Raw genomic sequence first — 25249 nt, forward strand, 5'->3', positions numbered from 1 at the left:
GGGCGGTTTCATGATAATTCCGTCCCTTTTAGCTATAACACTATAATTTATTCATCATTGTCAGATTTAGTCAGTGTGCACGTAACAAACGTATTGAAGTTTGAAAAGGGAACTACTTTTTCTGGCGATGGTAAAAATGTTGAAGGAGTCATATGATTAACCTTTGACCTAGAAGAACTTTGACCTGGTTTAAATAATGAATTTCTTTCACGAAAAAAACCCAGCGTAAAATGAGTTGAATTAGAATGGGGATAACTGTACTGTGACTGTTGGGGACGTATACCAGTGGTTATATAGCTGCAAATTTAACGTTATATCGGCTCCGCTTACGCATCAGTTATCCCCTAATTACTTCAAGTATGAAGAGGTTGCCATTTTGTTTCACTTGCATTGATACGTTTTCTTCTCTAAAAAGGTTTTTATCATCTCCACATATTATCCAAATAGACACGTAATTTGGATACAAACACAAATTCCTAGATAATTTTCCTGTTTCAGATACATTTTGCCATCTGAGTAACATTGTGAAAAGTTAGTTTTGAAATGAACAAACTTCTTTTCTGGAATGGGAGACCTACGCTAGGTCATGTGAAGTGATGACAACAGCACTCTGGTTAGACTCCATGGACAGAGGACAGAACTGGACAAGAGGACCAACAAAATACCTGTCTCTCAATGTCCATTTAAGAATTAAGAAATATTTGAAGTATGACATTACCAGTATACACAAATCAGTTGATGTTAATCATTAGTCCATCCCCATGAGGACAGTACAGAAGTACATGTAGAAATGAGGCGATGTACACCTTTATTGAATATAATGTATATCACAGTTGTCCTTGGAATCACATTTTATTGACAGTGATATAGATCAACCCATTTGTTCTTAACTTTACCATAACATAAGGAATAATTCCCAGGATAACCAAGGACATGACACAACACACACTGCAACATGACAATAATTTATTACACAATATATTCTAACAATGGACGGATTTGTTCAGTTGACATAACAACAATGAACATAAGATAAGTGTTAATGGAATGATTGTTCAACCTGTTCATATTGTTTGCCTCAATCACTATTTCTACTAATGATAGAGAAGAATTATCAGATGAACTCTTGGAGAAGTATGGCTTTGTAAATGTGTCATGAATTTTGCTAGCAGTTTATTTTGTATACTCTTAGTTTTACTTATGTCAATAAGTTTACTCGATAGAAATATAACTCGCCTTCATCATTTAGTATACATTTTGTTTTAATAAAATGTCATAAAACTGCAGATTCCCACCTTAATAGGTTTGTGTATGAAATAATATAAACAGGTTGGAATTGATTACAGTTGCTGGTTATCATCACTCTATAAAGCGTGCTTGCCAGCGAGTCTGTCCTGGAGCAAAATGTTGAAGTCCTCGTGTCCTCGGTACACGCGGCGACTGATTGGGACAAAGTCGCACTCCATTGTCCGTGCAGAGATAACTTGGTTTATTAAGGAAATATTTTGAAATGTTATTATCTAAATTGAACACATTAATTAACTCTGCTGAACATGAGGTGAAAATTAAGAATAATTTTTATTGTTCACAACTTTAGATATTTCAAAAGGATACATTCTTTCATGGAGAAGTTGTTCTGTTCGTGGTGCTGCCATTTCCTCTCCAAATTTGACAGCTGAAACAAGTCATCATGAACATTTTCGCATAGAACTGCATGTATTTCAATGTAATAGATACATTATGTACTACTTCATCTTCTTCAGTTCTCAGGAAGGAATACAAAATTCAATGACCGTAATTCATAGGGATATATATTGTCAATTTGGCTGTACATGTTTGGGATGTAAAGTTTTAGTCGATACTGCTTGGTAATAATAAGCTGTAATATTGTACCTGTGTATATGTTTCATTGTCATTCAGCTGTGCCTTGAGGCCCTCGTACTTAGACTGGAGTTGCTGAATCAGCTTCTTGAAGGCATCACGGCGACGCGAAAGTGTGATTCGATCCTCCATCAGTTTCTGTAACAGGTCAACATACAATGTGAGAATTACTCTGACTCAGTCTGAGTATATAGAGATTCATACTAATCATGTAAGCCATACAGTCCTATATTCAAACAAAAAGACAAGGTCATCAATATCCCCCCCCCCCCAAAAAAATCTCTACCCTTGGGGATACAGTCAAGAAACGCATGACAAGGGCCATAACTCTGTAACAAATTGTAACACGGTTTTCGTTAAAAAAAAAAAATGGTTTCCCTATCTATAATGGTTTCTGAAAAAATCTGTCCCCTTCATTTCGGACGGACAGATGGAGCTCAAACCTATCTCTCCTCTCACCTCGTGGCGGGGGATAATAAAGAAATAAGTTATAACATGTTACTGTTTTATTGCATGTTCACTATGACATGAGAAATAACCACTTCATTAGAGGATAAAATTTTAAGAGTGTTTTCAGGACAGCATGATATTCCTCACTTCCTTTACCAGTCCTGAATCCTTTAAGCCCCATTCAGCTAGATCTGTATACATGAAAATCTGCAGTACAGCTACTCATCTCACATTTTTCTTGGCTTCTGATTCTTCCTTGAGTAAGTTGAGGTCCCCATAGGTTTCGATCTCCTTCTCCATGACCTTCACCTTCTCCTTGAGGACCACCAACTCTTCCTTCAGTTTCTCCTCAAACTGATGCATCTTGGCCAAGTCCTGCTGTAGCTTCTCCCGCTCTGCAGACAACACACAGGCAATCTATACATTGTATATGCATATCACTCAACAGACTAGTAACTGAGTTTACAAAAATGAAAGTGATTTTACAAGATTCTTGATTCACATTATTGCCAATGGCATTGACAAGGGAGGTAACTTTGTAATTTCGAAAATCAGTAACAAGCAGCCAACAAGCATACTGTATACCCACTGACTGACTTAGTATGGTTTTACGCCGTTTTTAGCAATATTCCAGCAATAGCATGGCAGGGGACACCTGAAATGGGCTTCACAAATTGTACCCATGTGGGGAATTGAACCCGGGCCTTCTGCATGATGAGCGAATGCTTTAACCACTAGGCTACCCCACCACCCAGCATACTGTAGAAGTGTTAGACTGATTTCAAGGTTGGAATTAGTCCGAATATCTTATGTGGCATCAGACCAGCTGCTCTACCTGAAGCAAGTCCAGTAGCCGTAGTTTCCGACTTCTTCATCTCCCCCTCCTTGAAGGCCAGATCCTCCTTCATGCTGGCCAGCTCCTTGGGTGTCGGCAGGTGGGAGAATCTACCCATGTTCTGAACACAACACTCACACGTTACAATCAACAAGAGCCTTGTGCTGGTTTTATTTGTTTCATGTTTCACAACCTACTGTGCAATATTCTAGATGCAAGACAGCAGTCTAAATGATTGAGTCTGGACCAAACAATCTACTGATTGACATAATGACCATTGATCCACAGAACTGGGATACAATGATATCTATCAACAAAGTCACCAAGCTTAACAGCCCAACCCCATTAGTTGCCTCTGAATACAAACATGGGTTGCTGATAACCAAGTCTAATCAAGGATTTAGACAAAATTCGATCATTTGGACAACAAAGATTACAGTCCCTGTTGTTTTCTCCCATACATGAAGCTGTGACTGACCTAGCTCTCACATCACTCTTCAGAACGTGAAGGACTGTAGTAGATGGACATGTGAGATGCAACTTGGATAAGAAATATTTCCTTGAAAGCCTTACCCTGCTCATGCGCTCCATTGCCTCTACAATACTTCCTTCAAGCTCTGTGATTCTTTGCTAAAACAACAATATGATCACAATATACATCATTCTGTATATACACATGTACCTGCCAATTCAGTGATGTTTCATGTTGACACATCTACCGACCAACAGTTTATTTTACTCATATGAAAGGATCTTGTCTTGTAGTACAATGTTTTTATCACAGAAAGGTTTACTGTGAGCAAAATATTAGCTACTGGTACATAAGAGCAGGCCATGGTGTATAATATCCTTGCCGATTCTTACCAGTTCATGGGACTTGGATGCTTCATACGTGTTCAGGAATTCTAAAAACATACCACATAATAGATGTCAAAAATGTTGAAATATAATAAAAGGTATCTGCTATAGTACTCCAAACCAACTATGTATGCCTGAAGACAACCCAATCCATAACTTATAGCATGGCTTACTGCCTAGTCCAATAAAATGTAGGTTCTTTCATACGGGTAATTTGGGCCAGACACCAATTATCATGGTTTGAATGAAAATTTAATCTAGTTGGAATTATATAAGACATGCATCTCAATGGGCTCTTGCACATAGAGCTGACATGATCTATGTACAATGCAATACGTTGTTGAGAGCAGTAACTTGCTTTAACACAGAAATGTTCAACCTACCATCCATATTCTCCTCTCTCTTCTTCAACTCCTTGTACTTCTGATTTCTTTCTCCTGTGAGTACACAACACATCATGCAACCATTACTTTGGAAAGTTGCATACATGTACCTTTCAAATATCATCACCAACAAAATACAAAGTGATACATACCCTGTCAGTGATACACACCCTCACCATGTCGGTGCTATGTACCCTGTCAGTGATACACACCCTCACCATGTCAGTGATACATACCCTGTCAGTGATACACACCCTCACTATGTCGGTGATACGTACCCTGTCAGTGATACACACCCTCACCATGTCGGTGATACATACGTGCCCTGTCAGTGATACACACCCTCACCATGTCGGTGCATCGTCAGTGATACATACCACCATGTCAGTGATACACACCCTCACTATGTCGGTGCCTATCGTGCCCTGTCAGTGATACACACCCTCACCGATGTCGGTGATACACCCTCACCGTGCCCTGTCAGTGATACACACCCTCACCATGTCGGTGATATCACATACCCTGTCAGTGATACACACCCTCACCATGTCGGTGATACGCACCCTGTCAGTGATACACCCTCACCCTCACCATGTCGGTGATACATACACTGTCATACACACCCTCACCATGTGATACACACCCTCACCATGTCGGTGATACGTACCCTGTCAGTGATACACACCCTCACCATGTCGGTGATACATACCCTGTCAGTGATACACACCCTCACCAAGTCGGTGATACATACCCTGTCAGTGATACACACCCTCACCATGTCGGTGCTACGTACCCTGTCAGTGATACACACCCTCACCATAATCGGGTGTCAGTGCACACCCTCAGTGATACACACCCTCACCATGTCGGTGTCCTGTCAGTGATACACACCCTCACCGACCGGTGCTACGTACCCTGTCAGTGATACACACCACCATGTCTCACCATGTCGGTGATACACTCACCATGTCGGTGTATACCCTGTACCCTGTCAGTGATACACACCCTCACCATGTCACTATGTCGGTGATACGCATTCCCCCTGTCAGTGATACACACCCTCACCATGTCGGTGCTACGTGCCCTGTCAGTGATACACACCCTCACCATGTCGGTGCTCAGTGATACATGCACCTGTCAGTGATACACACCCCTCACCGGTGATAATGCACTCTGTCAGTGATACACACCCTCACCATGTGCAGTATCGCACCCTGTCAGTGATACACACCCTCACCATGTCGTCTTACGTCACTGTCAGTGATACACCCTCACCAAATCGGTGCTACGCACCCTGTCAGTGATACACACCCTCACCATGTGATACACTGTCAGTGATACACACCCTCACCATGTCCGGTTACCATGTCTAGTCCGTCAGTGATACACACCCTCACCATGTGGTGCTATGTACGTCAGTGATACACACCCTCACCATGTCAGTGATACATACACCCATGTCTCACTGAGTCAGTGATACACACCACTCACCATGTCGTCGTCAGTGATACACACCCTCACCATGTCGGTGCTACGCATACTTCTGTCAGTGATACACCTCACCCTCACCGAAGTCGGTGCTACGTACACTGTCAGTGATACACACCCTCACCATGATACACACCCTCACCCATGTCGGTGCTAGTACACACCCTCACCATGTTGGTGCTATGTACCCTGTCAGTGATACACACCTCACCATGTCTAGTCTGTCAGTGATACACCCTCACCGAGTCGGTGCTACTACATGCACTGTCAGTGATACACACCCTCACCATGTCGGTGATATGTACCCTGTCAGTCATACACACCCTCCACGTACCCTGATTCTCCTCGATGTCAAGGTCCAGCTGCCTCACCTCCTCCTGGATCTGCTCGATGCGCTCCTGTAACTCTTTGGTCCTGGAATATTAGATGTTATACGTAATCTACCTGGAACAGGTAACATGGAACTGAATGTTCAAGTTTTGATCAAAGGTTGACATCACTTACTGACACATAATTGTCTGATTCTGAACTCTGAAGTGCTGAACTCGAACACATACATACTAACCACAATTTTGCATTCAAAGGTTTTGACCATTTTGAACATTAAAATCAAAATTCTAGTTTTCTGTTGTGTTCTAATGAATGAACTTGATAAATACCTGTGTTTTTCCTACAGATTCCGACTAAAGCATGCACAAGACACACATGTAATATAATAAGGTGAGTGCACAGGGCCAATGCCAAAGGGAAAGCGGGCACATAAACTAACATTCCAGGAGGTACTTCCTGTCTCTCCATGTGTTCAGGATGTACTTTCTGTTTCGATATGTGTTCAGGAAGTATTTCCTTTTTCTAACTGATTTGAGGAGGTACTTCCTGTTTCTCAATGATTTGAAGGTACTTCCTGTTAGAGTTGTGTTCAGGAGGTACTTCCTGTTTCTTAATGATTTGAGAGGTACTTCCTGTTAGAGATGTGTTCAGGAGGCACTTCCTGTTTCTAAATGATTTGAGGAGGCACTTCCTGTTTCTCAATGATTTGAGGAAGTACTTCCTGTTAAAGATGTGTTCAGGAGGCACTTCCTGTTTCTAAATGATTTGAGGAGGCACTTCCTGTTTCTAAATGATTTGAGGAGGTACTTCCTGTTTCTCAATGATTTGAGGAGGCACTTCCTGTTTCTCAATGATTTGAGGAGGTACTTCCTGTTAGAGATGTGTTTAGGAGGCACTTCCTGTTTCTCAATGATTTGAGGAGGTACTTCCTGTTTCTCAATGATTTGAGGAGGTACTTCCTGTTAAAGATGTGTTCAGGAGGCACTTCCTGTTTCTCAATGATTTGAGGAGGTACATCCTGTAGGAGATGTGTTCAGGAGGTACTTCCTGTTGGTGAGTGAGTTCAGGAGGTACTTCCTGTTAGAGTGAGTGAGTTTAGTTTTACGCCACACTCAGCAATATTCCAGCCATATGGCGGCGGTCTGTAAATAATCATGTCTGGACCAGACAATCCAGTGATCAACAGCATGAGCATCTATCTACGCAACTTGGATACGATGACATGTGTCAACCAAGTCAGCAAGCCTGAACACCCGATCCCGTTAGTCACCTCTTACAACAAGCATGGATTACTGAAGATCAATTGTAACCCGGATCTAAATCACGGGACTACTTTCTGTTAGAGATGTGTTCAGGAGGTACTTCCTGTTAGAGAGATATTCAGGATGTACTTCCTGTTAGAGATGTGTTCAGGATGTACTTCCTGTTAGAGATGTGTTCTGGATGTACTTCCTGTTAGAGATGTGTTCAGGATGTACTTCCTGTTAGAGATGTTTTCAGGAGGTACTTCCTGTTAGAGATGTGTTCAGGATGTACTTCCTGTTAGAGACGTGTTCAGGATATATACTTCCTGTTAGAGATGTGTTCAGGATGTACTTCCTGTTTCGGAATGTGTTCAGGAGGTACTTACTGTCTCTCCATGCTGGCTATCTCCTGGTTGTCTTCCTTCACCTGCTTCAGCAACTTCTCCCTCTCCTCAGCTGGCGTCCCCCGTGACTTGGCCTCTTCCACCAGCTGGTCTCGCCTCGCCTCCAGCTCATGAAGCTGCTCGTACAGTCGCACTGGAACACCATACAAAATATTTCAGCTGGGTGGGAGTTAGCTGCAGGCTGCATTTCACAGCGGGAAGCTGTGACTGATTGCAGTGATAAAAGTAGCTCTGCTTACACGCTACCCCTGTGAAGAGCTTGGGAGTTATGGACCTAAGGGATGCAACTCAGCACAGTGTAACGATGTAGGAGACAATATTCCTTACAGGTTGTATCGTTTTTGTCACATTTTTATCTTACCTGCTTCTTGCTTGACTTGTGACATAGACAGCTCCTATAGAGAAAGAAGCTGTCAGGGTTTCAGACAATCAGACATTATCCCAACACATTCTAAAGAATATAATATGTCTTAAAATATCATTATCATTCAACTACAAACATGTCTTGAATCAATAATTTCACAGAACACATACATCCTGCAAGCCCTCGATCTTGGAGTTGAGCTGATCCAGTTCCTGTTGGCCGTTCTCCAGCTGCTTCAGCAGGTGCTCGTTCATGTCCTTCATCCGGAAATACTTCTGCCTCATCTCTGGCTCCTGCCACACAGAACAACCAGAAATAGATCTACATCCCAGGCAGTGTGCTGTACAAGTGGAGAGAGTGTTAACATGAGGGCAGGGTGCTATACACGTGGAGAGAGTGTTAACATGAGGGCAGGGTGCTATACACAGGGAGAGAGTGTTAACATGAGGGCAGGGTGCTATACACAGGGAGAGAGTGTTAACATGAGGGCAGGGTGCTATACACAGGGAGAGAGTGTTAACATGAGGGCAGTGTGCTATACACGGGAGAGAGTGTTAACATGAGGGCAGGGTGCTATACACAGGGAGAGAGTGTTAACATGAGGGCAGGGTGCTATACACGTGGAGAGAGTGTTAACATGAGGGCAGGGTGCTATACACAGGGAGAGAGTGTTAACATGAGGGCAGGGTGCTATACACAGGGAGAGTGTTAACATGAGGGCAGGGTGCTATACACATGGAGAGAGTGTTAACATGAGGGCAGGGTGCTATACACAGGAGAGAGGCAGGTTAACATGAGGGCAGGGTGCTATACATACACAGGAGAGAGTGTTAACATGAGGGCAGGGTGCTATACACAGGGAGAGAGTGTTAACATGAGGGCAGGGTGCTATGCACAGGAGAGAGTGTTAACATGAGGGCAGTGTGCTATACACAGGAGAGAGTGTTAACATGAGGGCAGGATGCTATACACAGGGAGAGAGTGTTAACATGAGGGCAGGGTGCTATACACGTGGAGAGAGTGTTAACATGAGGGCAGGGTGCTATACACAGGGAGAGAGTGTTAACATGAGGGCAGGGTGCTATACACGTGGAGAGAGTGTTAACATGAGGGCAGTGTGCTATACACAGGGAGAGAGTGTTAACATGAGGGCAGGGTGCTATACACGTGGAGAGTGTTAACATGAGGGCAGAGGTGCTATACACGTGGAGAGAGTGTTAACATGAGGGCAGGGTGCTATACACGGAGAGAGCGTTAACATGAGGGCAGGGTGCTGTACACGTGAGAGAGAGTGTTAACATGAGGGCAGTGTGCTATACACAGGGAGAGAGTGTTAACATGAGGGCAGGGTGCTATACACGTGGAGAGAGTGTTAACATGAGGGCAGGGTGCTATACACGTGGAGAGAGTGTTAACATGAGGGCAGGGTGCTATACACGGGAGAGAGTGTTAACATGAGGGCAGGGTGCTATACACGTGGAGAGAGTGTTAACATGAGGGCAGTGTGCTATACACATGGAGAGAGTGTTAACATGAGGGCAGGGTGCTATACACGTGGAGAGAGTGTTAACATGAGGGCAGGGTGCTATACACAGTGGAGAGAGTGTTAACATGAGGGCAGGGTGCTATACACGTGGAGAGAGTGTTAACATGAGGGCAGTGTGCTATACACACAGGGAGAGAGTGTTAACATGAGGGCAGTGTGCTATACACAGGGAGAGAGTGTTAACATGAGGGCAGGGTGCTATACACGTGGAGAGTGTTAACATGAGGGCAGGGTGCTATACACGTGGAGAGAGTGTTAACATGAGGGCAGTGTGCTATACACATGGAGAGAGTGTTAACATGAGGGCAGTGTGCTATACACAGGGAGAGAGTGTTAACATGAGGGCAGTGTGCTAAAGTGGCAATGGTCCTATTTCAAGTCTTCATGTTTGTTTGTTTGCTGCGGCTACACTCAGCAGTACCTGATCTATGTGATGGTGATCTGGAAATAACCAAATCTAGACCAGTCACGATATCATGAGTAGATGCCATTAGGTTACAATCACTGACAACCCGATGACGGTTAGGACCAGCCCTTATAATCAAGCAGAGGTGACTTGGGACTTATTCTTGTCTTAAGTTTACATATCAGTGTGAAGTATAGATGTTGAATCTCTGTAAACAGGGTAATAATTAACAATTGAGTTTACACATCATAATAACATCTAGCACCCCATAACATCCAGAACCCTACAGGGCAAAGGATTCTATATTGATCAGAATTACAGGTCTTCATATAACTTGCTCAAAAGTATAGAAGTGTGTGTGACCATGTCTCTGGCAACTGTGCCCACCATATCATTGACGAGACTGTCCGCCATTCGCTTCTCTTGATCCAGTTCTGTGTTCAGCTGGGTAATCATATCTTCTTTCCTGTGAACATCAGATCAACCATTGTTAAAACCACTAACTAAAATCATATCAACCATTGTTAATACCAGCAACATCACATTAACCATTGTTAAAACCAGCAACATCAGATCAACCATTGTTAAAACCAGCAACATCAGATCAACCATTGTTACAACCAGCAACATCAGATCAACCATTGTTACAACCAGCAACATCAGATCAATCATTGTTACAACCAGCAACATCAGATCAACCATTGTTACAACCAGCAACATCAGATCAACCATTGTTACAACCAGCAACATCAGATCAACCATTGTGACAACCAGCAACATCAGATCAATCATTGATACAACCAGCAACATCAGATCAATCATTGTTACAACAGTAACATCAGATCAACCATTGTGACAACCAGCAACATCAGATCAACCATTGTGACAACCAGCAACATCAGATCAACCATTGTTAAAATCTCAAACCATTAAAATTAGATCAATCATTGTTACAATCTCAAACCAGAACAATTAGATCAATCATTGCTACAACCAGCAACATAAGATCAATCATTGATACAACCAGCAACATCAGATCAATCATTGGTACAACCAGCAACATCAGATCAATCATTGATACAACCAGCAACATCAGATCAATCATTGATACAACCAGCAACATCAGATCAATCATTGATACAACCAGCAACATCAGATCAATCATTGATACAACCAGCAACATCAGATGAATCATTGATACAACCAGCAACATCAGATCAATTATTGATACAACCAGCAACATCAGATCAATCATTGATACAACCAGCAACATCAGATCAATCATTGATACAACCAGCAACATCAGATCAATCATTGATACAACCAGCAACATCAGGTCAATCATTGATACAACCAGCAACATCAGATCAATCCATTAATACAACCAGCAACATCAGATCAATCATTGCAACATCAGATCAACCATTGTTACATCAACATCAGATCAACCATTGTTACAACCAGCAACATCAGATCAATCCATTGATACAACCAGCAACATCAGATCAATCATTGATACAACCAGCAACATCAGATCAATTATTGTTACAACCAGCAACATCAGATCAATCATTGATACAACCAGCAACATCAGATCAATCATTGATACAACTAGTAACATCAGATCAATTATTGTTACAACCAGCAACATCAGATCAACCATTGTTACAACCAGCAACATCAGATCAATCATTGATACAACCAGCAACATCAGATCAATCATTGATACAACAGCAACATCAGATCAACCATTGTTACAACCAGCAACATCAGATCAACCATTGATACAACCAGCAACATCAGATCAATCATTGATACAACCAGCAACATCAGATCAATCATTGATACAACCAGCAACATCAGATCAATCATTGATACAACCAGCAACATCAGATCAATCATTGATACAACCAGCAACATCAGATCAACCATTGTTACAACCAGCAACATCAGATCAACCATTGTTACAACCAGCAACATCAGATCAATCATTGATACAACCAGTAACATCAGATCAACGATTATTACAACCAGTAATATCCTAAATGCATAATAGTACAATCAGTTGAGATGAGGTTCTGTTGGACTCACTGTTTCTTGACGTCAAACATGTCTTCTATTTTCTTGGCTTCTCTGTCATTCTGTGATTTCAGCTGTAATATAATCAATCAGAATACATACAGTTCCTGTGTACAATATGAAAGATACATAGATCACAGAGTATCAGATATTGTCAGCACATTATAGCTTTCACTTTTAATAAATGTTACAAGTATCCAGTATGATGGGGACTGAGTATACTGATAGATTTCAAATTCTTTATTCTTTCAAAGTGACCTTACAGTCCACATGACAATATTGTCGTCAAGAACGTGATGCTAGAATAACCCCAGTGAAAGTATATAAAAGCTGAAGTCCATAAATGAACTCTGTCCTTGCACCTGCAACCACGACGAGGCCACATAAAAATACAAAAGTACATACTGTACATCACGTTATGTTCACTTTGTGAGTTGTGTAGTGTGTGCATGTCTACCCCTCTGCTGTCTACTCACATTGTTGCAGTCAAACTCCACATCCTGGATGTCCTCATCTGTGGTCAGTTTGTCCACCAGCTGCAACAAGAACATGTCTTGAATACACAGGCCACAAATAAACATGTACTAGAATCCTACTTAGGTGTACACGTAATACTGCTATCCAATTTGGGTGAGTTACAGTATTATAATCCTACCTGGATGTACTATACACTATCATAATCCTACCTGGATGTATTTACAGAATTATAATCCTACTTGAGAGTAGTTACAGTATTATATTGTGAGTAGTTACATTACTTGAGAGTAGTTACAATACTATAATCCTACTTGAGAGTAGTTACAATACTATAATCCTACTTGGGAATAGTTACAATACTATAATCCTACTTGAGAGTAGTTACAATATTATAATCCTACTTGGGAGTAGTTACAGTATTATAATCCTACTTGAGAGTAGTTACAATATTATAATCCTACTTGAGAGTAGTTACAGTATTTTAATCCTACTTGGGAGTAGTAGTACTTACAGTATTATAATCCTACTTGGGGTAGTTACAGTATTACATTATTATCCTACTTGAGGTGTAGTTACAGTATTATAATCCTACTTGAGTAGTAGTTACATATACTATAATAAGTCCTACTTTGGAGTAGTACAGTTACAGAGAGTATTATAATCCTACTTGGGAGTAGTACTTACAGTAGTTACAGTTATAATCCTACTTGGGGGAGTAGTTACAGTATTATAATCCCTACTTGGGAGTAGTTACAGTTACAGCATTTATAATCCTACTTGGGAGTAGTTTACAGTATTATAATCCTACTTGGGAGTAGTTACAGTATTATAATCCCATTATAATCTTTGGGAATAGTTACAATACTTGATAATCCTACTTGAGTAGTAGTTACAGTATTATAATCCTACTTGAGTTACAGAGTAGTTACAGTATTATAATCCTACTTGGGAATAGTTACAGTATTATAATACAGTCCTACTTGAGAGTAGTTACAGTATTTTAATCCTACTTGAGAGTGTCCTTTACAATACAGATAATACTGATTTTTTTGTCAATCCTACTTGGGAATGTAGTATTATAACCCTACTTTTGGACAGTTACAGTTATAATCCTACTTGGATATACATTCCTACTTTGATGTTAATGACCATCCTTGTAGATATCTGATTTAGGTGTACTGACAGTATTATAATCCTACCTGGATGTACTTACAGTATTAAAATTCTACTTGGATGTACTTATAGAATTATAATGCTACTTTAGTGTACTTACAGGTTTTTTCTATCCTGCTTGGCTGTACATACTCTATACTAACACTACTTGGGAGTACTTACAGTATTTTAATCCTACTTAGGACTATATACAGTATTACAATCCTATTTTAGAGTGTACTTACAGTATTATAAATCCTTTGTGAGTATTATAATCCTATTTGGACACTTACAGTATTATATAATACTAACTGGATAACATTACTTTTAGTCCTACTTGAATGGTGAGTATACTAACAATACTTGGGTCTACTTACAGTATTTTAATCCTTTGGGAGTATACTTACAGTATTATAATCACCAAGTTCTCCTTGCAGGTCTCGTATCTCGCCAGCCAATGCCTCAGCTCTACAACCAAGAATATGATCATAAAATAATTCTGTTCATAATTGATGTTACAAGAAATATGTAAGATTCAAGGTGCACATACTGAAAGAAGAACTAAATTGTTTGGCATATTAAGATATCTGTTAATTTTTCTTCAAAGGGTGTCTGTTAATGGTGAAAGAAAATGATGTACAGCAGACTTATCTTATAACTATGACTGACTGAGTTTGGCTTCTTCTATTCAAGCAATATCACGTAGGGGGACACTTAAATGGGCTTTACATATATTGTGGGGATTCAACCGGGTCTATGGATATAACAAAGTGGGTTGGACTTCTTTAAGTGGCATCTTTAAACTGGTTTGTTTTGCCCCAGTCACATGATGTATATTGTAGTTGAAATGACAGGTTATAATGAAGGTTGAGGCAAAATGGGGCCATGCTTCCCATTCTAGATAAGTGCATGTTTGAACATCTTCTTCTTCTGTTGTGACGTGGCAGATTGGCGCCTTCTCTTACTGTAAGAGTTTTATACACTATAAGACAATACCCAACATCTAAAATGTGGTATATACTGAGAAGCTGCAAAAGATGTGTACCTTTTTTCATAGGACAGGTAACTGGAGTTCTCATCATTAGCATTCTCAATGTCCTTGTTAAGTCGGATCACTTCTGCATTCAGCTCATTGATCTTACTCCTGCAACACAACATTCACATAATGAGGACAAATATTACATCATCAGTATCAGTTCCTCTGCATGCTCCCTCAGTAAATCATAGGGCTGGGTATTGCAGAGAATTTTCATATTGCAATATATTGCGATGCGAAAGCATATATTGCAATATGTATTGCAATATATTGCAAGAAAAAAACTACTTATAATCGAGTTAATGCTTGATTTATACAGCAAAAACACAACAAAATCACCATGTTTGATTAAGCTTTAATAAAAAGTTTTAATCATGACAAAATAAAAATGTAAATAATATTTGGCACAAATAAAAAAAGGAAAGGAACAATTTATAAAATGGAAATATCCGAAGATTTCTGAGTGTTACGAAGTCTTTTTCGAATTCATGTCAAAATACCGGTTTTCAATCAGCGTATCGCAATACGTATCGTTTCATGTCTGAACCGGTATATACCGGTAAACCAGTTATATTGCGCAGCCCTAGTAAATCATATAGAATGATGCAGAAATAACTAGTGCTGGCTACGACAATCCGAGCTTGAGGGACATAGCTTGGAATTCATGGTATCCTTCTACTCATCATTCAGTGGAAAATGTTCAAGATACCGTTCTTATTGACTGGTTCCTTGGAATTGACCTTTGACTGGTTTTCAGAATGTATATTTCTTGAAAGCAGAAAAAAAATTCAAGAAGGTCATAGATGCACCATTCCCTTTTCAGAAAAAAGTCTTGTTCTAAAACAAATAGTTCCATTCAAACTGTTAAAACTGAAGTGTTTACCTGATCAAGCCAAGGTAGTATGTCTTGTCCATAACTTGTCTTCCACCTGCAACACCATTGTCATCATCAAGGAGGAACAACAACGTTACATTATCATCTAGCATATCTTCAGTTCCACTATTGTATTTCTTACATAACATATGTTATATTTTGGATTAAACACTCTTAGTAAAGTACAGATCCTAGTACTGTTGTTGGGTTGAGTTCCATCCAGGATTTGATCTTACACCCTGAGAGTCAGGCACCTAATTGCCAGCACACAGAGTCAGACGCCTAACCTGCTCAACCACCGCAGCTTCCACAAAAATGGAAGTTTGACAACTGGTAGTCTAGACTGTAGACTTTGAGTACCCCTCTGATAACTGTAAATTGGCACACCTCCCTTGCCAAAGTATTCATTCTTATTCTTTGCACAGTTGAAGTAAAGGATTGTCCTCATGTGATGTGAAGGCATACATGGCATGCCACAAACACACATGATGTACATATGAAACAGAAATATTCTTGTTTATATCTGTAATTTGATGGTGATGTCCTGCTAACCTTGCTTGGCAGTTTTCATTCCACCCAAGCCCTGCTGTGTGGTTGGACGATCCACCACTGTCACCTGTGACATCAGGGCTGTGGATACAGAGGACATGTATCAGTGCACCTAAATTTATATACATATTGTGTTTTAAAGGAACAAAATACATCATAAATAAACAATCAAAGATATGTGAAAAAGATATTTTTCAAATTCTATGCATTTTCTCAAGTAACCTGTTTCAGTCATTTCCATCAAGCATTTCACTATTAACAGAGAGAATTCCAGAATTTTCCTTTATCGATAAAGTTTTTATTAAACAATTACAAACAATTTACTATTAAACTGATGGTGTTTCAGTTTCCTTTTAAACATTGAAAAATGCCGAAACTCCAGGTCATTTCTTACTCGTTATGTTTCTGGGGCCATGACTACCTACCCACGCCTCCTCCGATCTGTCCTCCTCTCGTCCCTGGTCTAGCTGTACCTGGATTCTGAAAGATTATTGATCATGTAGAAAAGGATACTAATGCACACAGTAAACCGATACTTTTGAAACCTTCAATTCTTTGTGTGAATAAAAGCTGAAGTAATGAAGTAAAATCCACCACATGATAATGAACCTACCATAGCAGTTGTCAATCTGGTGGCCGTTCCTGGCTGTCTTCCAGCAGCTTGCAACAAAGAAAAACAAATTCTGTAATTACCAAACATATACAGGGGAATGATTCTAAGAAACATTCACCTGAAGAATGAGTAAGAATTAACTCTGAAACATTGTGTTAAACAAATAAAGAATTTATATAAAAAAAAATATCACTAAATTCCAAGATGCTTAAAATATTAAATTGGTAAAACCATGTTTGGTGTTCTTATGATATTGATGAAACTTCACTTTTTTCTGGGAAAAAATGTTTACAGACATTTAATTCATCAAATTCTAAGAATTATTGACAATAATATCATTCACTACCTGTCCCTGGGGGACGAGCTGCCCCTGTGACTGGACGGCCACTGCTACTTGGGGGTCTTTGACTCCTTTGAATGAAAAGTAAGCACTATACATAGTATTGCATGTCAAAAGTAGTCAAGTCAAAGACACTTTAATGTAGATCGAGGCAATCTTACAGCCAAGCCTACGTCCTACATGTACACTTATAAGGAACACATACATCAACAGAAGGTAACTTCATGAACAATTTTAAATATGTATGAATATCGGTAAGATTTAAGGTAACTAAATGTACCTTCAAAGTACAATGCATTACAATACAAACACAAAGTTATTGAAGTCACTGATTTGTCATATTTTCATAGATTTGACTTGATCAAACAGGTCGTCTTATACTTATTCTTACAGTTGCCAAACCAATAAAACCTGTTTACAATGTCCACGAAACTGTGCAAAAAATAAATTTATTCGAATTACTCTCGAGAGTAAAGATCGCAAAGATCAACCAACTTAACATCACTATATACATTAGAGGGAACCGACAAAACCCGAAAGAAGCCATAAGAATTTTTTTTTTTTCATCTGATTACCAAAACATCACACAAATGTACAGTACTCACATTTTCTTGGTTGCGATGTCAACACTTGTCTGGAATGCAACCGGAAGCTAACGTTGTCGTGTAATGGGCGCGATAGAACACGAATATGTTGAATTGAGTTATGTCCCCTTACTTAAGCGGAAGAAGTCGCACGGGTACGGGTGTGGGTTCTTATGCTTGTGCCGACAACGACACCTTTAGCCTTATTGAATGAAAATTGTATTGACAGCAGCGAATCTTGCACTTGGTTTGGACAACACGTACCCTCGGGGATTCAAACCCACTGAAAATGGCTAACTCATTCCTAAAATCCCCGCCTAGTTATTCATTTGAACTCTCTTCAAATATATCTGGCTGACTAGCTCACGAAGTTTCAGGACCCATACGCTTTGTTGATTTGTAAAATTTGTTGCAAGCAAGGTGTCCTAAACCGATTACATGTATTCTAGCACATTTTGGCACTTAGGGAGCCATAATTTATGGCTAGGGGTGATGATGTTGATTTTTATGGGGAAGCATGTACAATGTGAGTGAAACAAAAAAAAACAACCCCCAATTTATGTTCAAAATAAGTGACCCCCCTGCATGTCATGTACAAAATCAATGACCCCCTTCCCTTCCCATAATTCCGAGCATAATTTGAAACATATTTTTATGCTGACCCCCTAGCTCCCCAGAACAAAATCATCAAAATCATCATCACCAACCTAGCAATAAATTATGAACGGTCCCTTAATGAATAACACTTTCACAGCATAGCCTATCGTTATAATCACATGGAAATATTGTGAGCCCTGTTAGTTCATAAATCATATACATCATTCGTTGTACATTTGTACATACGGTAATGTTCTCTACAACAAAACTAACCCATTCAGTGTCTGGGTGGCCCAGTTGTCTAAGATGCTATGCAGAACTGCCCTGCCAAGCACCTATGATGATTGGTTCCAAACACTCTGATACTTTGTAGATGTTCATCAGTTCAATACCACTGTTTCATCAAACGGGTAAACACTGAAATACTGCTCAAATCACTACAAACACTTAGGGGTAGAAACTGTTTTGAGGACACAAACGGAACTTCCTTGTTGAAATAAATATAAGCATTTGCTGTGTTCTAAAGTTAAAAACTGTATATACCTGGTTACCTAAGTAAATTTTCAGATTTTTCTAGCAGTGGCAAAGTTGGGTTGTTTAGTTTACAGATTCAAATAAATCAAATGCATGTTTTTAATATCATGGGTAATAGACAGGCGCGTAGCAAGGCAATTTTTTCGTGTAAGCCCGATAGGTTGCAAAGCTTTTTATTTAGATAGTATTGAGGACTTGCCCAACCTTTTTACCTACAATCATGTGTAAGCCTGGGCTTTGTTTTAAAATGGTAGCTATGCCCCTGATAGACATCATATTCTTATGTGACATGATTAAATATCGAGGTAAATATCACAGAAATAGGATCAAATTGGATCAGTCATTATACCATCCACACATTAGAAAATCCGAAAAAGCCTACACTGCAGGGATACTACAATCAGACAAGAACTACCGGGGATATTTTCAAATAACGACGTCTGCTTGGCATCCACCCTTCTTAATGTCCCACTGTTTAGGTTGACGAAATTCTGCCACAGTGGACAGTAGTAGCCCAGTTCCCATGTCCGTCACAGACGAAGGAGCAGGGACTGACCAGCTTTCAGCTAAGATTCATTATTAGATTGTTAGTGTGAAACATAAATTGCTCTGAATTTTTATAGTGGCCTTTTAACAAAATTCACTCTCAATTAGAAACAATCAATTGCTTATCTACTGAAGCTGTGTAACTGATCTGAGTGATTATTGGTAAGTATTGTCACCATGTGATCCCTTGTCAGTTTGCTTGTATGACATTGGAAATTCCCTGGCCGCAAATCCACATGGCTGCAAGTTCCTGGTGACAGTACTGGCAGTTTTGTGGTTTCAGTATAGAGCGATGCCAGCAAAGAATATAGGGATGGTTGTCTTTGTGCTGCAGCGGTACAGTAACGGATACAGGCAGGAGTTGGGTAAACATGCTTTGATCATTATTTCACATGTAATGTGGGAGGGAAGAAAAAGTCTGAAAAAGTTCAAGCATCCTGTAAAGATTTGTCATATGGGGTAACATGGGATTTGTTGTCAGATTCAATGACTTGGTTAGTCACAGCTCAATCACAGGTTCCCCGGTCCATGCACAGTTCTTTAGAAACGGCAGACCTTCTCTTCTTTATGAGGGGCCACATTGGGGGGATTCTGGTTTAGAATAGATCCCCAGCAACCAATGTTGGGTGTAAGAGGTGACCAGTTAAATCACAGGTCAATCACTGGATTGTATGGTTCAGACTTAATTATTTACATTTGATTGTCATTTAGCTCAAATATTGTTGACTAAAAACACACAAAGTTGATAATCGCTGCCAATGTGGGAATGACGACACACTGGTAACACGTCTCCACATATACAACAGGTGCTCTTCATGGTATCAGCAAAATAAAAACAAGATACTCTCTCCTTAGAATGATTGATTTATTAAATAAAATCAACATGAATGAATGATTCAGTGAATTATAAAAACAGTCTACAAGACTGTGTTCTTCCAGTAGTGATGAGCATCCTATCAGTGTGCCACCAGAATTCTTCATTGGCTGGAATCACAAGTGTATGAGACAGCAGCTAACAGTTCAGACAGTCAACATTGCACCTCACATACAGGTAACATAATAAACCACTATTGAATGTTGCTGCACAAAACAGGTAACATAATAAACCACTATTGAATGTTGCTGCACAAAACAGGTAACATAATAAACCACTATTGAATGTTGCTGCACAAAACTAATCACTAATATATAACGCATATTACACAAAGTTACATTTGTTCCCTTTTCAAACTTTTAAATCTTGAAATAATCACAACAAACCTGTTTTCACATTGATTATGTAAGTTATTTCATGTAATTCATAATCTCTTTTTATGTATAATATGTAATAATGGGGACATGATTTTTAACTGCATGGAGTCTGTATCTCCATTCCATTAAGATGCATACCCTGAAGCCTTCACTACCATAGCTTCATCATGAGCCCAATTCAAATGACAACACTTAAAATAGCCATCAACCCTATTTCACTGTGTGCAAGAGAAATTCTATGCTGAGACCGCCATTGGACAGGTGGAGGTGAAATGCCACATTCAAAACAAGGCTTTGGTACAGGGTACTCATCAGAATACAATTGAGATACAATACCCTGGTTGACAGAGGTGACAATGCCTTCAGAGACTGACTACCTGTAAGTTGGGGGGTGGGGGTTGAGAGGGGAAGTCAGTTTACATATTAACCACATAGTACTTATCATCAGGTAAGTAGTTGCGAACATAGTCATTTCATGAAGTGACATTATGTTGTCAAACTCACTGTTACATTTGGCAAGAGCACAAATACCAAAATAGCAGACAACAGGCAAACACCAAGCATTTCATATGTGACAGATCATCCAAGTAAAACTGACTTGGGTCCAGCCAATCGCCAGTACTAGCAGATTTGATTCAAATAATAACTTAAAACTCATGAGGTTTATCTGCAAACTGAAAAAATAATCACAATGCGTATCAAACAGCAGCCCAGTAAAAAACGACAACATCTCAGTCTCACACATACCATTGCTGCAACGTCTGCACAACCAAGCACTGAGCAGCAGTCACCAAATCGTTATCTGCTCCAAACAATGTCGGTGTGGGAGCATACATCTGTAACCAAATATCTCCCAGCGATACTGAAAGAACTGCATCTGTCCTCGTGCAAGATGCACACAGCACTGAAACCTGTTGAAACAAATGCTGTCAGTATCCCTGACGCTCTCCTTGTTGACATGCTCTCACTTCCCTCCGACAGTCAGACACCAGACACACCTGTACGCGAGGGGAGTTAAATGCCGAGTACAGAATGCCAAGGAATGTTAGTATGAGTTTCTTCACAATACGTTTGACTTAAAAACATTGCTCTCTTGAAATGAAACAAGACTTTAATGTCTAGAACATTTGTCTGACATAGGCACATAATTCTTGTAGAATAGAAAACAGACTTGCACCCATTACATGCTCTGTGTTTCCGTGGTGATGTGTAGCACCATGGTAAACGACGTCATACAGTTTTGGGGATGGGGTTCAAGGCCCACTCAAGTTTCTATTTTCATATTCAATTCACAGCTTGCAAACACTGGTCATGACCGTGATATCATCCCAAAACTACCCATGACCATAGTCAACTGCGAGTGGCATACCAATGTTGAGTGGAATGGCGATGGTGTCTTGTGTATATACTGATACAAGTTTCAGATGTTCTAGTAGAGGGAAATGTTGGATTTCTTCATCACACCAGACAAGCTGAGGTCATTTTTTTTTTTTGGATTGGTTAAAAAAAAAATTCACCATCAGAAGACCACCAACCAGCATCTATGGCCTCGATTTCTTGTTTTGAAGACAAATAGACAGGTATAAAACATAATGATGGAAAAATGCCATCTTCATAATCTTTAATACAGGACCTTTTTGAAAATTATGCCATCAAGATATGACATATTCATGGGCAACTAAAAATGGATTGAAATGGGTTATCAATATTACACCAACTTTTCCCTGTAAATATTTATGCTGAATTGAATTGAATTCTGCTGAAAAGTGGCATAACTCATAAATCAAAATATAGACTGGTCAAACATAATGACTTCTTCATGGCTAAATCCAACTGAAGCTCAATGAACAATGTAAATATTGCTGTAAACAATAAACAGTTACATGTTTCAAAACAATTCCACACAAACTAGGAACATTCGCCATTTGGTTATGTAAACAAGCTGCAGAACTCTCTTGTGAAAGTTCATCTACAACGACTTCAAATGATAACAGTAAAGTGTGATAATATCCAGAATGCCTGTTAAGAATTCTGTAAAGTGGCAGTTCTTGACACAACCTCATTTCAGTACTGAATGAATATGAAAGACTGACAATTAATTTTGTTTTGCGTTCCCACCAACTCCATTGAGCTAGGAATCCAGGGACTGCTCATTATTCTTGACCGATGTAGATTCTAGGGATGTCACGATACATAAGTTTCATGAATCGATACGTATCACGATACCTATTTTCGAGGCATTATTGCATAAATTTAGATTTTTTTTAACATTAATATTTCATATTTCATAATTGTCCATGAAAAGATCAACATTTTTTATTCTCAGAGATTAAAAAGTTCTAATTTCCCATCTTTGTGCATGAAAAATAATCATTTATAACTTTCATAACATCAAAAAACATGATACAATTGCAAAATGTAAACAATACATGAACATATTTAAACCGATACTTTCACAACTAAATATCGATAGTTTTGAATGTATCGATAATTGTATTGTCTTAGAAAAACTATGGATGCATCAATGTATCATGGCATCCCTAGTAGATTCTGCATTATGTGACAACAAAGATTTTGATATTCCTGCAAAGGTTCAACAACAAAAAGAAGTACATGCCCACATGGAAACATGAATCCTGATAGTCAATATTTAACTTACTATACTAAAAATATACATGTATATGATCTAGACACACACCAGACCTTTGTCGTTTCAGCATGTCGTAATTTCACATTGTCAAAATGAAATGAACATATTTCTGGAAGAATACACAAGTTCATTATGTAAGCATCAATAAACACATGTTAAATGAACACTGCATATTTTTAGCATCTTCAAACCTCTCATAAACAGTGAACAAGTAGTAGTTGTGTGTACAGAATTAGTTGGGTTTAACTTCATTTTGAAGAGTACTAGTATTTCAAGAATGTCATGGCATGACAGCTTCACGTGGGAGGAGATCCCCAAGTGATTAATTTTTACCATTTTGGAGAATCCAACCAATACAAAGTTTCAAGCCTAACAATGTCAGGGGGACACAACTCTGCTGAGTGAATAGTGACACCTCACACATCTCGACCTCCAATGCCAAAACAGTTAACAAGGAATCAAGGCAATATTGCATAATGAAACAAACCCTCAACTACACCTATAATATAACTGATACCAAACTGATACTAATAATTTCTAAGTGCAATTTGACTTTGTTTTGCAGCAGTGAACCTTGGAGTACTTACAGTCTTTAATGCCCCAATCTAACCTTAATCCTGGCTTGAACCTAGTTTCCCCATGTACCGGAGAGCATACCCACTCTCAGTAAAAACACAGCAGTGGTTGTACCTCTCATTAGGTTCTGATATTAGTTAGACTGGCCACGTAACTGTGGACTGAGTGAGCTGGTGTCCAGTGATTGTTGTCATGTTCTGATTCAGGACTTTCTGTATCACGGCATCTTGACAGAACAAGGACCACACTTGTTTCAAAGCAATCATATGTCATACCAGCAGTATTCAAATTCCTATTCAGCAATTGCTCTATCAGAGCTCCCACCATCTCTGTGGCAAAATATATGACATACTCTTTCTGTAAATTCTGTTTCTCAGATCATTGAACAAATTTCAAACTTAACTTATTGCCATGTGCGTACATCAAGCCAGCTTCAGCAGCCATGCAGCTTGACATGCAGCTTGACATGAAGTGTGCAGGGTCTATTGAAGTTAAGATGTTAGTTTGTAATCAGTGTTATAAAAAAACCAATCACACTTGTTTCCCTGTTACCAAGAAAGGTACAATTACTCCAACACATATCAACCATCAGTTATACTGTTATTACGTCTTGACATGTGGTTACATTCCAAACCAGTAAAATGAAGAAGTCTCTGAAACACATTACAAACATTTTTTGAGATGCATTGACTAGATTTGTAAACATGATACGGAACTGGATGATTAGAAACACTGACATGGTCCTGATCATCCATTACCAAAATAAAATAATTGAAATATACAGGCAAGATGTTTGCTTAATCAGATATAAACACTTTACCTTTGGGAAAAGGAGGAAGTGCTGGAGTGTTTTTAAATATTTCGCCCTATTTTGCAAATCTAATATGGATTTTTGTCCTGAAACAATTCTGTAGATCAAAACCCTCTTTCTACTCCAAAGATAAAAATATGTATTTGGTCCTTATATTCACCATTGAAGTGTCTTTTAATAAGATCCTTTATAACTGTACCTTCTATATCTAAATTCCTGAAAGAAAGTGATACAGTTGGCAGACATTATCCCTGACCAAAAGGATACATCTTGATCAACTATAGGTGAATTACAGAACATGGGTTTACACCATTTTCAGCATTCTCTTCCCACAGAGGTTACTCCTGTCATATCTTCCCTACGTAACCTCTGTGGGAAGAGAATGCATTTT

General features: G+C 39.3%; 1 protein-coding gene across 1 annotated transcript; it reads right to left on the minus strand.

The window, feature by feature from the left end:
* Positions 1 to 791: 791 nt before the first annotated feature.
* Positions 792 to 18002, minus strand: LOC124270459 (intraflagellar transport protein 74 homolog). The gene is made up of 23 exons (XM_046705471.1): positions 17915 to 18002; positions 17316 to 17380; positions 16970 to 17016; positions 16782 to 16836; positions 16360 to 16437; positions 15817 to 15862; positions 14943 to 15041; positions 14305 to 14365; positions 12745 to 12804; positions 12281 to 12342; positions 10577 to 10655; positions 8408 to 8530; positions 8235 to 8268; positions 7856 to 8006; positions 6230 to 6309; positions 4408 to 4461; positions 4031 to 4071; positions 3740 to 3796; positions 3167 to 3287; positions 2563 to 2726; positions 1894 to 2019; positions 1615 to 1675; positions 792 to 1483 (listed from the first exon to the last, which is right to left on the minus strand). Coding segments are annotated over exons 1-23 (1785 nt in total). The 5' UTR covers positions 17917 to 18002; the 3' UTR covers positions 792 to 1364.
* Positions 18003 to 25249: the final 7247 nt, after the last annotated feature.

The sequence above is a fragment of the Haliotis rubra genome, unplaced genomic scaffold (assembly GCF_003918875.1).
Source record: "Haliotis rubra isolate DU_JTF1 unplaced genomic scaffold, ASM391887v1 Scf102, whole genome shotgun sequence".
Lineage (NCBI taxonomy): Eukaryota > Metazoa > Mollusca > Gastropoda > Lepetellida > Haliotidae > Haliotis > Haliotis rubra.